The following is a 12,171-nucleotide window of genomic DNA, read 5'->3' as shown; positions in this document are numbered from 1 at the left end:
CCCTCCCTCTGCACCATCGGCCCCCGACTCTCAGGCCGCATGTTAAAGGGCTCCCTGCTTGTGTCTGAGTGGCCAACCCCTCCCGATGCTGCTGTCCACGGTGGTCCCACTTGTGTGGAAGGCGGTTCAGCGGCAGCCCGGGAGCTGTGCTGAGGACTCAGGCAGGACCCTCACGTTTGCCCTTGGGGCTCCCGCGAGAGGGCGGGTTGGGGCTCCTTTGGCCTGGGCAGGGGGCTCCTTCGGGGTCCGAGTCAGTGTTCCAGAGCCATGGGAACAGGGACCGGGGTGGAGGCTGCCTTCCTCGTACTAGGGAGCTGGCTCATCCCCGCTGTACCCTGTCCTGCCCCCAGGTCCGTGGGGAAGGGCCCAGCTCCCGAGGGACACGAAGCAACCGGGGTTGTTTTAAAGACTTTATTTATAAAAAAGTACATTTTTTTTCCTCAGTACATTTTTCAACCCATCATTTTTTTTTTTTTATACAAGTAAAAGGGGGTGATGCAAACACCCCCTGGGTTAGAACCAGGAGAATCTGCTGGGCCGTCCCTGGGACCAAAGACGAAAACAGTGACTAAGAAATTGAAGCAAAGGTAGTGCATCACACTCTGGGGGGAGGGGAGGGGGCAGCTTCTCCTGGATTTTGTTTCCATTTATACAAAAAAAGAACCATTTTTTTTGTTTGTTTGTTTCCGGCCAAGAATCCCATTCCTCACAGCAGGAGTCAGAAGAGCAGCACACACGGGTGGGGCAGGGGCTCCTCTGGCCTTACAGTCGGGCGGCAGCAGCGAGGTCCCAGAAGCCCTCACCGCCTGGGCCACGGCACAGGGGCCTGCGCACGTCTCCCGGTGGGCCTGGGGCCTGGTGGGGCCCACCTGAGGGTTCCTGGTGGCAGTCAGGCCTAGAAGGTCTCCGTCTGGCCCCCGGGAGGCCTGGCAGCCCTCCCCTCCTCCCACGTGAGCTGCCCACACCACCTAACACAATCCCCGATTCCTCTGCTTGGAGGATGGCAGAAAAATTATTGCACCAGTGACTCGGGCACGCGGGAGGGGCGTTGGCATGGGGGCACATGCCTGGGAAAGAGGGCCCCCGTGAGTCTCTCTTATGGCCCGAGCGCTGGGAAATCAGTTTTTCCTGAAGGGCTTTCAGCAGGACCAGCCCAGCCCCTTGGCATGTCTGCGGGGCTGGGGCACCTGTGCTTGGGTCTGTCGGGGGGTGTGCGCCCCCGTGCACGCATGGGCCAGGCCTGACGGGGCTGCACGTGCGTGCCTGTGTTCCCTGATTCCATGTGCGCTGCTCTTCAGATCCTTCCGGTCAAAGGGGACTCAGAGGGTTGTTACACATTAGAACAATATCAAAATCTTAAGGAAAGAAGGGTATTGGTGGAGTGGGGGGCGGGCAAGGACGGGGAGGGCAACAAGAGGCAGGATGACAAGTGGGGAGGCCTTGGCACAATGCAGACCAAGTTTATTTCATTTCCAGCAAAGGCAGAAGCTCAGCTCACGTTGGGGGCACGGAGGAGAAGCAAGATGTCCTTGTCTCTCTGCTGGGCCAGACCTCCCCTGTGCCAGCGGCTGTGGCTATGGGCCCAGCAGTAGTAGTACCCACCGCCCCACAAACTTGGGGCACAGAAAACCCCGTCACCCCAGGCCCAAGTGCCGACCCCGGCCTCGTGCCGACTCTTGGCCCCGGGTAGCAGCTGCCCTGCTGGGCGTGCTGCTGATGGGTCCCTGCCAAGGCAGGAGCCTCCTACGTGGCCCACGCATCTGGCATGGACCCCACAATTTGTGCTTTGCTGGAGGGGAGGGCTTGGAGGTGTCTTAAGGGGGACTCAGTGCTTTGGCTAGGCCCCGGGGGCCTCCTAAGTCCATCACATAAGGAGGAAGAGGGGGTGGCAGTGCAGATAAGGGAGACACAAGAGGAAGAGTCTTTTCAGTCTTGTGATTTCAAGGGGACAGAGAATGCCTCTATCAGGCAGGCCCCTGGGATTTCCTCCTGCCTGGGGGCAAGGGGACCAAGCAGAGGGGCCAGGGTGGTGTGAGGTGGGATGGGGTAGTGATGTAACATGGAAAAGGTCCTCTGCCCTGGGGGGGACACTAATACTGCTGGGAGATGCAGCCCAGCTCCTTCACCCCCTCTGCCCTGTGGCTAGAAAGACCCCAGAAGTTTCTCCCAACTCCATCCCATCCAGTACCCCCAATGCCAAGAGAGGGGAGTGCCGCCCCAGGGCTGGCATGGCTTCAGACTTCTGCTACGTGGCTACTGGGTGGTCTGGGCTGGGGCTAGGGCAGTGGAGGCTGGGGGAGGAGCGTGATCCAGCTGGTGGGTCCAGGGTTGCCAGGGCAGAGATGGAGCTGGCTGGGGGTTCCATAGCAGCACCAGGGAGGGGAGGAGTAGGGCGGGAGGCTGGGGGCTCCCTTGGGAAGCCTATGGCAGGGTAGGTTGGTGCCCGTGGGGCACAGAGTGGTGTGCCTTCCTCCTCCCAACACTTGCCATCCCACAGAGCCCCTGCACCCTGGGCTAAGTTCACTGGAATCCTCATGGGCAGGCATGAACCTGTCTCTCCCATCCCAGGGTCTTTCCCATCTAGAGTGCTGGGGGGATGGGGTAGGCAAATGGAGGGACTGAGGCACTTTGAGCTGGGGGAGCAAAGAAGGGGCTGGGAGGGGCCTTGCTCCATGGTATCCTGGGGAAGACCATCAGTCTCGGGTGATTGACAGGAACCCAGAGCCCCATTCAAGGAGGGAATCTACAACTCAAAGGGGAAGCTTCTCCAGGGTTCCCCACCTCATCCAGAATGGAGACCAGGGAGAGCTGAAGCAGGACGGGGAGGGTGGCGAGCAGGAGCTTCAGACTCAGGATCCCTGGCTTCCCGTTCCCCTTGCACTTTCTGGCAGGCCCAGAGCAGCTACATTGGCCTTTGTGGGCCAGGAGCTACCTGCGCTCTTCAGAGTCTTATCAGCCTGTGTTTGCAGAGCTCCTATTGTGCGGGCTTCCTTCTTTGTTGCCCTCTGCATTGATCCTTCTTCACCTGTAGCTCCTGGAGGTAATTCCCTTCTGGGATCCCAGCTCTGACTCCCCAAGAAAATCAAGAGTGGCTAGCACTTGATAGATAGGGAGAAATTCAAGAAACTTCCATGCTATAAGAAGCAGTTAAGAGCCAGCCTGAGATGCTAAGGTGGAGGCACCGAAGGGACCAGTCTCAGCTCTCCCTGGAAGCTTCTGAAGGCTGCCCCCATCCTCAGCTGGAAGGAAGGGGGAGAGGTGGAGCAGAGAGGCGGGCCTTGGGCAGTGTCCAGCCTGGGTAAGGCATGTGACCCCAGGGGGAGCACAGGGGTAGACACGGGCAGCGCGCGCGCGCGCGTGCGTGTGTGTGCGTGCGTGTGTGTGTGTGTGTAAGTGTGCATACGTGTTGGTAGAAGTGTATCGGAAGTGTGGGCCGGAGTCTACCTTAACTCTCTGGAGGCCAATGAGGAAAAAAAATATGTAAAACTAACCTTGCCAGGAAAACACACTGCCCAAGGCCTCAGGTGGGAACTTCAGCTTGACTCACTTAACAAACAAAGCCAACCCTGGGTGCTTCGGAAAAGCCACCCCCCCTCCCCTACCCCTTGGGCACAATGGCTGCTTAGACCGGGGGTCCGAACTCCAGCTGGTCAGCTCACGGTGGGATGGGGGAGGGGGTGCCGGGTTCCCTCTCCCAGGGAAAAAGGAGCAGCATCTGGGGTCGGCGGCAGGGGGCTTCTCCTCTTGGAGCCCCTTCAGCCCTCCACCCGCAGAGAGAGGACACAGACAAATTCCAGTGTTGGGGGCAGGGGAGGGCTGGCTCCCCAAATCCCGGAGGGACGTCTAGGTACACAAGACGGGACTAGGGCTCCCTGCGGAGGGCGGCAGGTGAGGTCAGGGGAGGAAAGGTACCAGCAACACCGAAGCCACAGTGAACACACACCATGGGGGAGGGTGGGGGGGCAGGGAGGAAATCAAAACAAAGCCAGGTCGCGTGCCCTGGGCTCCCAGGTACCCCGAGCAGCTGGGTGAGTCTCTGCCGAGCTCCTGGGGCAGTGGACGGTGGGGGGCGGGCAGGGGGCGTGCGGGTGTGGGCTTGGGGCAGGGGCTCTGCAGACGGGGCTACACGTACCACTCCTTCTTGGAAATGAAAGACCCGTCGTTCTGAGAAACCATGTTTTCGGCCAAGTCCAGAGGCTCAGGGTCGTACTGGTAGCCCAGAGTCCGTTCCCCATAGCAGCCGTCCTGACGGGCCTCCGCCTCATCCACTGTGAAGTAGGGCCGCTTGGCGTCCTCATCGTATTTGGGGTGAGGGCCGCCCACCTTGCGCTCGCCCCCTCCGCCCTCCTCCTCCTCTTCCTCCTCGTAGCTGCTGCCGCCCAGGGGGCCGGCTTTCTTCTCATCGTCCGAGTCCTCAGGGTACTGCAGGTTCTGGGCCATGGGCGGGTGGTGCTGGGGGATGCCGGCCTTGCTGTAGCCATTGCCGTACACGTGCTTCTTGGTGCTGTAGTCACCCTTGAAGGTGTGCCGGCGCCGGCGCAGGGCCACCACGATGCCGCCGACCACGGCCAGCACCAGCAGGACGCTCCCCACCACGCCCCCAATGATGGCCGTGGGCACTGGCCCGGCGCGCCGCCCGTGTTCGGGAGGAGACGGGGTGTAGGGGAACTCTGGGTGAGGAAGAGAGATGGAGGGGGACAGTGTCAGTGTCTGCTCCTGGGGAGTCAGCAGGGGTGGCAGGGAAGGGAAAGCCAGGAAGCGGGCCCGAGGCCAGTTCCAAAGGCCCCCCCCTCAGCACCCCACCCAGCCAGGAGCCCAACACGCTACAGCGTGGGTAGCTGGGGCCAGGGAGAGGCAGAGACAGCCTCGTAGCCCCAGAGCCCCCATGCTGACTTTCTCCTTGGACGTGGAGCCAGCCCACCCATGACCCAGGGTCCAGTAGACGCCAGTCACCGCCATGACACCCCGTGAAGTAAGTATGCTACTAATTTCCCTCCAGCACACGAAGAGACGGGGCTTAGAGAGGTCAAATAACTTGTCCGAGGCCATCAGCCAACGACGCGTCGTTGATTCTCTTGCTGTCACTGCGCCCCAGCACCACAGCTTGGCTTCTGAGACTTGGAGCCTGGAGCAGACCGGGTGCCCCACGCCTGATTTCATCTGCTCCAAGGTGCTGGCCCCGTAGATGCCCCGTGAGTGCCAGAGGCCCGGGCTGTGGTTCTTGGCTACAGTCTGGCCCTGCAGGGCAGGGTGGGGGCCAGGGTGCAGCCAAGCCGGGCTCTGAGCATAAGATGCTCAGCGTGGCTGTGCAGAAAGGGAGTGTGAGAGCACGTGAGTAGCAAAGATGACAAGTATACACAAGCGAGCACGCGTGCCGGCATACACCCTTGTCACGAGCGGCCCACACACGTGCTGATGTGATGAACGTGTGTGTACAAATATGTACACACTGAGGACAGAGCAGAAACAAGAAGGCAGAAAAGGTGAAAAGAGAAAGGAAGTGGGTGGGCAGGGAGAGAAGGCTGGGCGGGTGTCTGTCTGCCAGTGGGGCCAGGCCAGAGGCCGAAGGGGTCCCCAGGTGGGGCTGAGGGAGGCGGTTCCCAGCACCACCACAGGGTGGCACCGGAGACCACGGCTGGCCTTGGACAGGAGGAGCCGGTGGGCAGGTCCACGGCAGGCCTGGAGGGCTGACCTCGGCTGCTCTTAGCCCTCCTCTCTTCAGGCCAAGGGAGGCGGTCAATCTGGGCATATGTTCTGGCCTTTGGGAATCTGTTTCTGCCAGCTCACTCCCCGATTCAGCATCACTCGCTCCGTGGAAATCCTGTTCCTCCTATGAGACCAGTCCCTCCTCCCAGAGGTGGAGCCGGTCTAGTGTGTGAGCCTGTGGGGTGCTGTCTGTAGCGGGAGCAGGGCAAGGATTCTAGAAGAGAAGAGGACTTCCACGAGTTCGGGCGGGAAGGTCTAATGAAAACACGGGGGCCGAAGAAGGGAGGCGATTTGCCTGCATCACATGGCTGAGCTGGGACCCCCCCCCTGCCAGAGGCTCCTGCTCCGGGCCTCTCCACGGGCGGGAGTTGGCAGAGAGAAGCACAACCGCTGAGGACTCAGCTTCCCACTTGTCACCACTGTGTCCTCAGTGCAGGTCACCGAGTGGCTGCCCAAGAAATATTTATTGAATATTTGTCCTCACCGCCCACTTCCAGAACAGTCTCCCTGGACCTCAAGCGTCTTCTCCTGGTTCACCAGGTCCCATCTGTTTACCGCCCTGAAAAGGGCTGCACACTTGCTCCCCGTGAGGTGGGAGATGTTGCCACAAGAAACGCCCAAGAGGCAGCTGGCAGAAACCTAGCCACCTGTGTACTTTCAACCTGCCGGCGGCTCCCCCTTCAGCTGTTACCCCGTACCTGCGTGCTCTCTCCTCTCGCCACCTGCCTCATCATCGCTCCATCCACCCACCCACCCATCCACTCAGCAAACATGTACCGAGCATCTATTTCGCTAGTCACAGGATACAAGGAACTCACAGCCCAGCTGAGGAACCAAATGACACTCTTAGGCAAAGCATCATGTGGACATCAAGGGCGCTGGCCGATAAGGGCTTCAGGAGTGCAGTGCAGGAAAGTCCTGTGGCCTGGAGTTTGAAAAGGCTTCTTGGAGGAGAGAAGACTTAGGCCAAGCCTTGAAGGATGACTAGGACTTGGAGAGGCCAGCAGAATAAGAAAGGCATCAGGTGGAGGAACCTGCCCTTCTTCTCTGACACATTTCCTTTGCCTCCCAATAAATACAAGGAGTCCTTGACCCTCAGCTTTCTTTTTGGAGCCTTCTGTCTGCAGACTGCACTGCTGGGCCTTCTCTCTGCTCCAGCCGCCTGGCTGGGGGCTCCATCCTTGGACCTTACCCTCTGCTTTCCGTCCTAGGGACAGACCTGGCCTCAGTGTCATGAGTTCCCTTGATCCTGCTGGCTCTCCAAACCATCTCGGGTAGCCAGCTCTCCCTCAACTCTGGGGCTTTATCTCCAAAGGCCTCTGGGACAGCAGTTTCCAAGCTGCGGCCATGGAACCTCAAGCCATTGGCTCAGAGGGCTGGCAAAAATACTGGGGTCAAACACTTCGGGAAATGTCGGTGGAGACAAAGAATCAGAGCCCTTTCGTCTTCTCATGCACACTGCGAACTGTAAGAGGAACACACAGTGTTTCCCAGCCTCCTGGAACACAAACCCCACCCTCCTGACTCAAGGACCATTCACAGGAGAAGTATCTGGGGACACACTTTGAACGCTCCTCTATCTATAGCACAACCTCACTTGGAATTCTCTCCAGCCACTCAAGGCCCAACCCTCCCAACATGGTTCACCGCCTTCCCTCCAAACCCACTCCATTCAACACCACAACTCCACCACCATTTGTCTACTCTTCCAGTTTAGACTCTTATTTATCTTTGACTCTTCCTTCTCCATCTCTTGGGTCAAAATCTGCCACCACATCTTGTTGACTCTTCCTATTCAATAGCTTCTCACTTGACACCAGGTTTTACTTTTAGAGTAGATCCGTGAATCTCCCACCTTCATTTGGTCTCTGCCCCCGCCCTTTAGTCACTCCATCCACAGTCACCGGGTTAATTTTCGCTGTGTAGACACTACCATTCCCTTTCTCAAAAGACTAGCAATGACTTCCCCATTGCCTGTTGGACCACATCAATCTGGTCTTCAAAGCTTTCATCACACAACTTGATCTTGGGTCTGTGGCCAACTCACCGTTCTTGCTGTCCAAGTAGATTCTTTTTTTTTTTTAAATTTATTTATTTATTTATGTTTGGCTGTGTTGGGTCTTCGTTTCTGTGCGAGGGCTTTCTCTAGCTGCGGTGAGCGGGGGCCACTCTTCATCACAGTGTGCGGGCCTCTCACGATCGCGGCCTCTCTTGTTGCGGAGCACAGGCTCCAGATGTGCAGGCTCAGTAGTTGTGGCTCACGGGCCCAGTTGCTCTGTGGCACGTTGGATCTTCCCAGACCGGGGCTCGAACCCACGTCCACTGCATCGGCAGGCGGACTCTCAACCACCGCGCCACCAGGGAAGCCCCCAAGTAGATTCTTTACTGCAGACCTTTGCTCATGCTGTTTCCCCTGCCTGGAATGCCCTTCCTCATCTCCTTCTACCTATTTCTGTGCTTCGGTCCCTTTATGCAGCCTTCTCTTCTCCAGCTCACACTTCTCTTTCTCTTTAGAATGTTTACATACCAGTGGTCTGCAGCTTTCATTCTGGTATAAACAATAGCTTACTCCATTTCGTTAATCATATACTGACATATTGTAGTAAGGCCTGATAGAACAAGCTGCAGTAAATGCAAATTAGGATCTACCATGATTGGCTCTGGTCCTTCTGCCAGTTTTCAAGTGGCTAAAGTTCTTTCCTTCTGCAGGAACAGGGAGAGGGGTTGAGGAAGTGGCAGTGTCATGATAATTTGGGACCGACTCAATTCAGTGTGTTCCAGTTGTGTACAATATTAGTTCAACTATATTTACTTTTATGCTTTCTGTAGCAAACAGAGACCCAAGGAGAAGTAAATCTCTCCTACATTTCACTTGACTAGAGTGAATTTTTTGGGCCCCACTAATCACAGTATGGTAGAGTTTACTGTATTGCCTGTTTCACGAGAGTGGCTGCTGTCCCAACTAGTCTGTAAATTCGAATTCAAAGTAAATCTCGAACCTGACCTCCTCTCACCGTCTCCATCACTACTACCCTGATCGCAGCCACTATCATCTCTCACCTGGATTGTTGCAATAGCTGCCTAACTGGCTTCCCCAATTCCACTCCTTTCCTGTACAGGTTATTCTCAACATGGTAGCCACAAAGATCCTGTTAAATCTGAGAACTGAAAATGCTCTACATGATCTGTGCCTCTGCCTTCATCTCTTGCTTTCCTCCCAGCTCGCTCCACTCCCAGCTTCCTCAGGGCCTTTGCACTGGCGGCTCTGCGCCCTGGAAAGCTCCTCCCCCAGGTGTCCCATGCTCACTGCCTCAGCGCCTTCAGGGCTTGGCTCCAACTTCTCATGGAGGTCACCTTCTCACCAAGGCCTCCCCTGACTACCTTATCGAAAATCACAGCTCACAAACTCCCACCCCCAGCACTGTGAACCCCTCACCCTGTTTTCTTTTTTCCTTATCACCTTCAAAATGACCACATAATTTTTCAAACGTATTTTATCTGTTACTTGTTGTCTGTCCTCCTGTGCTAAAGCGTAAGCTCCACGGGGACAGGGACTTTTGGCTCATTGACGTACCCCGCCCCCCGCCACCTAGACGGCCTGGCACGTGGCCGGAGTTTAAGAACATTTGGTGAATGAATTCTACAAAGCAAGGCCATGTCTCAGAGGTGAGCCTCTGGGTCTCTTTCCTCTCTAGGGCCTTCTGTTTACCTTTTCCCCACCTGAGTCCTAAGTACATTTACTCTTCCCTGGAGATTTTTGGGACCAAAGGGAACCCTGGTTATTTTGCCTACTTTAGGGCCAGCCTGCCTAGAGGCAGAAGACCGGTTAAGATGACCTTCCAGCAACGCAGACTTGTGCGGAGATGCCAAGTGAGGGTGCAGAAGGAGTGCATGTGGGGACCTAACTCATTTGTAAGCAGAGGTGGATGTCTGGTGTGGAACGGAGCGCCCTCCCCTTCCACCCCTCCAGCTGTCACATTCAGCCAGTAGCTCCCGTCTTTGTGCCAGTAGCAGAGCCTCAAAGGCCGCAGCTGGCGGGAGAGAAGAGCTGGGCCGTGGGGTCATCTGCGCTTCCTGGTGGGGGACCAGCCGGCTCCCCTCACTTCCTCTTACGAAAGGGGCAGCCCAGCCCCATTGCTGAAGGCTTGCAGCCTCCCCTCAGGGATGGCAGGCTGGCTGGGACCCTGGGGCAGTGGAGGCTCCGCATTCCTTTGGGGCCGGGGGTCTCCTGACTGAGGTGGGTGGGTTAGTACGGGGGCTTTGGATGGATCGGAGGTGGAGCGAGGGTTAGGGTTTAGTCTGGTTCTAGGATCCAGAGGAGGTTTGGGGTCAAAGAGAATGTTCGGGCTTCTCAAACCAACGCCTGCTGCTTCCGCAGGCAGGCAGGCAGGCAGGCAGTGCTCTGGCACCAGAAGCCTAGGCCGGGAAGCTGTGAGAACTACACCTCCCAGTGTGCAGTGCTGTGGGCCCAGGGAGGGGGGAAGGCCTGAGGTCAAGCTCTGGGAAGCCCTTCTCCTGCAGCTGCAGCAGCTGTGCACTGCGCAGACCAGTGGGCAGGGCCTCATCGCGGTGGAGGGGAACTGAATCCTCCCAGGGGTGTGGACGCAGCTGCCTCCCCACAGGCTCCTCAGTGCTGCCACGGGCGGCCCGGAGGCGGCCACATTTGCCACAGCACAGCTGCGGGCCCCTTCTGCACACTCAGCACGCAGACATCGCTCGCCTGCTTGCCTGTGCACGTTTACACGCTCAGAGGCACACGCCCACACTCACGCCCGGGCACGCACGCTCGCAGGCTCACACAGCCCTCCCTTCCAGATGGACCTCCAAGCCCCACCAACCCTTTGGTCTGAAGGACTCCCGGCCTAAAGCGCAGACCCTGTTGCCTTCACCCGCGATGGCTGAGCCGGTTCAGCGCTGGAAATGGAAACTGGGGACACCCTGCACCCCGGTGGCCTTCCTGCCTGGCTCCTGGGAGTGCCCTGGACACTCTTCTCCGGACAAACCCAGTCCCAGGGGCAGATGCTGCCTTCTTTGGCCTCTTTAGTCTGGTCAAGGCCATACCCTCGCAGCCCTCCCCGCACTCAGCGTTGCCACCAGAGGGAGGACAGAGGGGAGCTCACAGGTTTGTTTTGTGACTAGGGGCCAACCCCATGAAACCGCCCCTGGGAAATGGGCTTCTCTGCGGGCCCGGCCCCGTGAAGTGTATCCGCAAATTCTGGTTTGTCTGGTTTGTCTCTTCTGTCAGTTGCACGGCCACAGCCTGGACCTGTCGTTTCCCTCTAGAAAAACCCTCATTGTACAGACAGCCCCTTACCGGTCCCCCAGGTGCCATCCACACAGCCTCCCAGGCGCTCAGTCTCGACCACGCTCCTTGCCACGCTGCTGCTTTCGGAGGCCGCCCGTGGCCCAGAGAGAGGACGCTCTGCTCCCTCTGTCCCTGCCCCCTCGGCCCCAGCCATTCTCCTCCCCCACACTTCCTCCATCGCCGCTCACCCGCCACTCAGCCTCCGAGGAACAACTCAAAGGCCACCACCTCTGGGATCTGCGATCCCAAGAAGCCTGTGCCAAAGTGTGTCTGTGCAGGTGGTGCAGCGGCCCTGTGCATGCGTGCCCTGCACACACGTGTGTCTCTGGCACGCACCCTGCTGCACGCCTTCCCTTGCCCTGCTCGTCATTTCCCTCGCCAGATGCGCCCAGGGCAAAGCTATTACCTGTACGATGGCCAGAATGAAAAATTACATTTCCATTTATCCATCTCGTTCATGCATTCCCTCCAGACCAGCGGGGCTTGGAGCACAGGGCATGGCTGTGCCCCCCGGAGACCAGCCGATGTGGGAGGAAGGCTGGTGGGGTCGGCGGCTGCGCGTTAATTGCCCGTGTGAGTACGAGAGCGAACAGAGCGAACAGCTCTGAAAAGGCTCCAGGCCGCCCGGCTGAGTCTTCCTGAGGGGGCTGAGAGACCTTCCCTCGGGACGGCCAGTGCAACAGCTCCTGGGCCCATCAATGATTCAGGGAGCATCACACTTCCCTGGCTCCTGCCTAACTGGGCTGTCAACGACAGAGTCCCCTTACGCAAGGCCCTTCTCACCACCCATGTGTGCGCCTTTGGTGACCACCCCCATCCCGCTCTGTATTTGGGGAGCACGCGAGGACACGCTGCATGCCTCTTCCAGCTGGAGCCCTGGGCGGCCCCGGCCCACCTTCCCCGCAAGGCCACCTAGGCCTGACCACAGATCCCACTGAGGGCACCGCTGGAGCAAACACGCCCAAGGAGATGGCTCATCTCCACGCTGGTTTCCCTTCCTTCCTTTCCTCTCTTTTCCCAGCCTGGGCCTGGGAAGTTGCTCCCTCTCCTTCCTCCCTGCTCCTGGACCTGCCGTGTCTGCCTGATGAGCAGTCCTGCACTCACGGTGGTCCTGCATTCTCCTGGGCTTTGGGAGAAGGGAGGCCCTGACTTTCCTGTCC

General features: G+C 58.2%; 1 protein-coding gene across 2 annotated transcripts in view; it reads right to left on the bottom strand.

The window, feature by feature from the left end:
- Positions 1 to 407: 407 nt before the first annotated feature.
- Positions 408 to 12,171, bottom strand: part of LOC102995977 (nectin-1) — a 69,322-nt gene continuing 57,558 nt past the window's right edge. For both annotated transcript variants that reach the window (XM_007124222.4, XM_055091556.1), the window contains one exon: positions 408 to 4,670. In XM_007124222.4, the coding sequence (XP_007124284.3) occupies positions 4,123 to 4,670 (548 nt within the window). In that variant the 3' untranslated portion in view covers positions 408 to 4,122. The remainder of the gene's footprint in view (positions 4,671 to 12,171) is intronic.

The sequence above is a fragment of the Physeter macrocephalus genome, chromosome 16 (assembly GCF_002837175.3).
Source record: "Physeter macrocephalus isolate SW-GA chromosome 16, ASM283717v5, whole genome shotgun sequence".
Taxonomy (NCBI): Eukaryota; Metazoa; Chordata; class Mammalia; order Artiodactyla; family Physeteridae; genus Physeter; species Physeter macrocephalus.
This window is presented reverse-complemented; position numbering and strand designations above follow the sequence as displayed.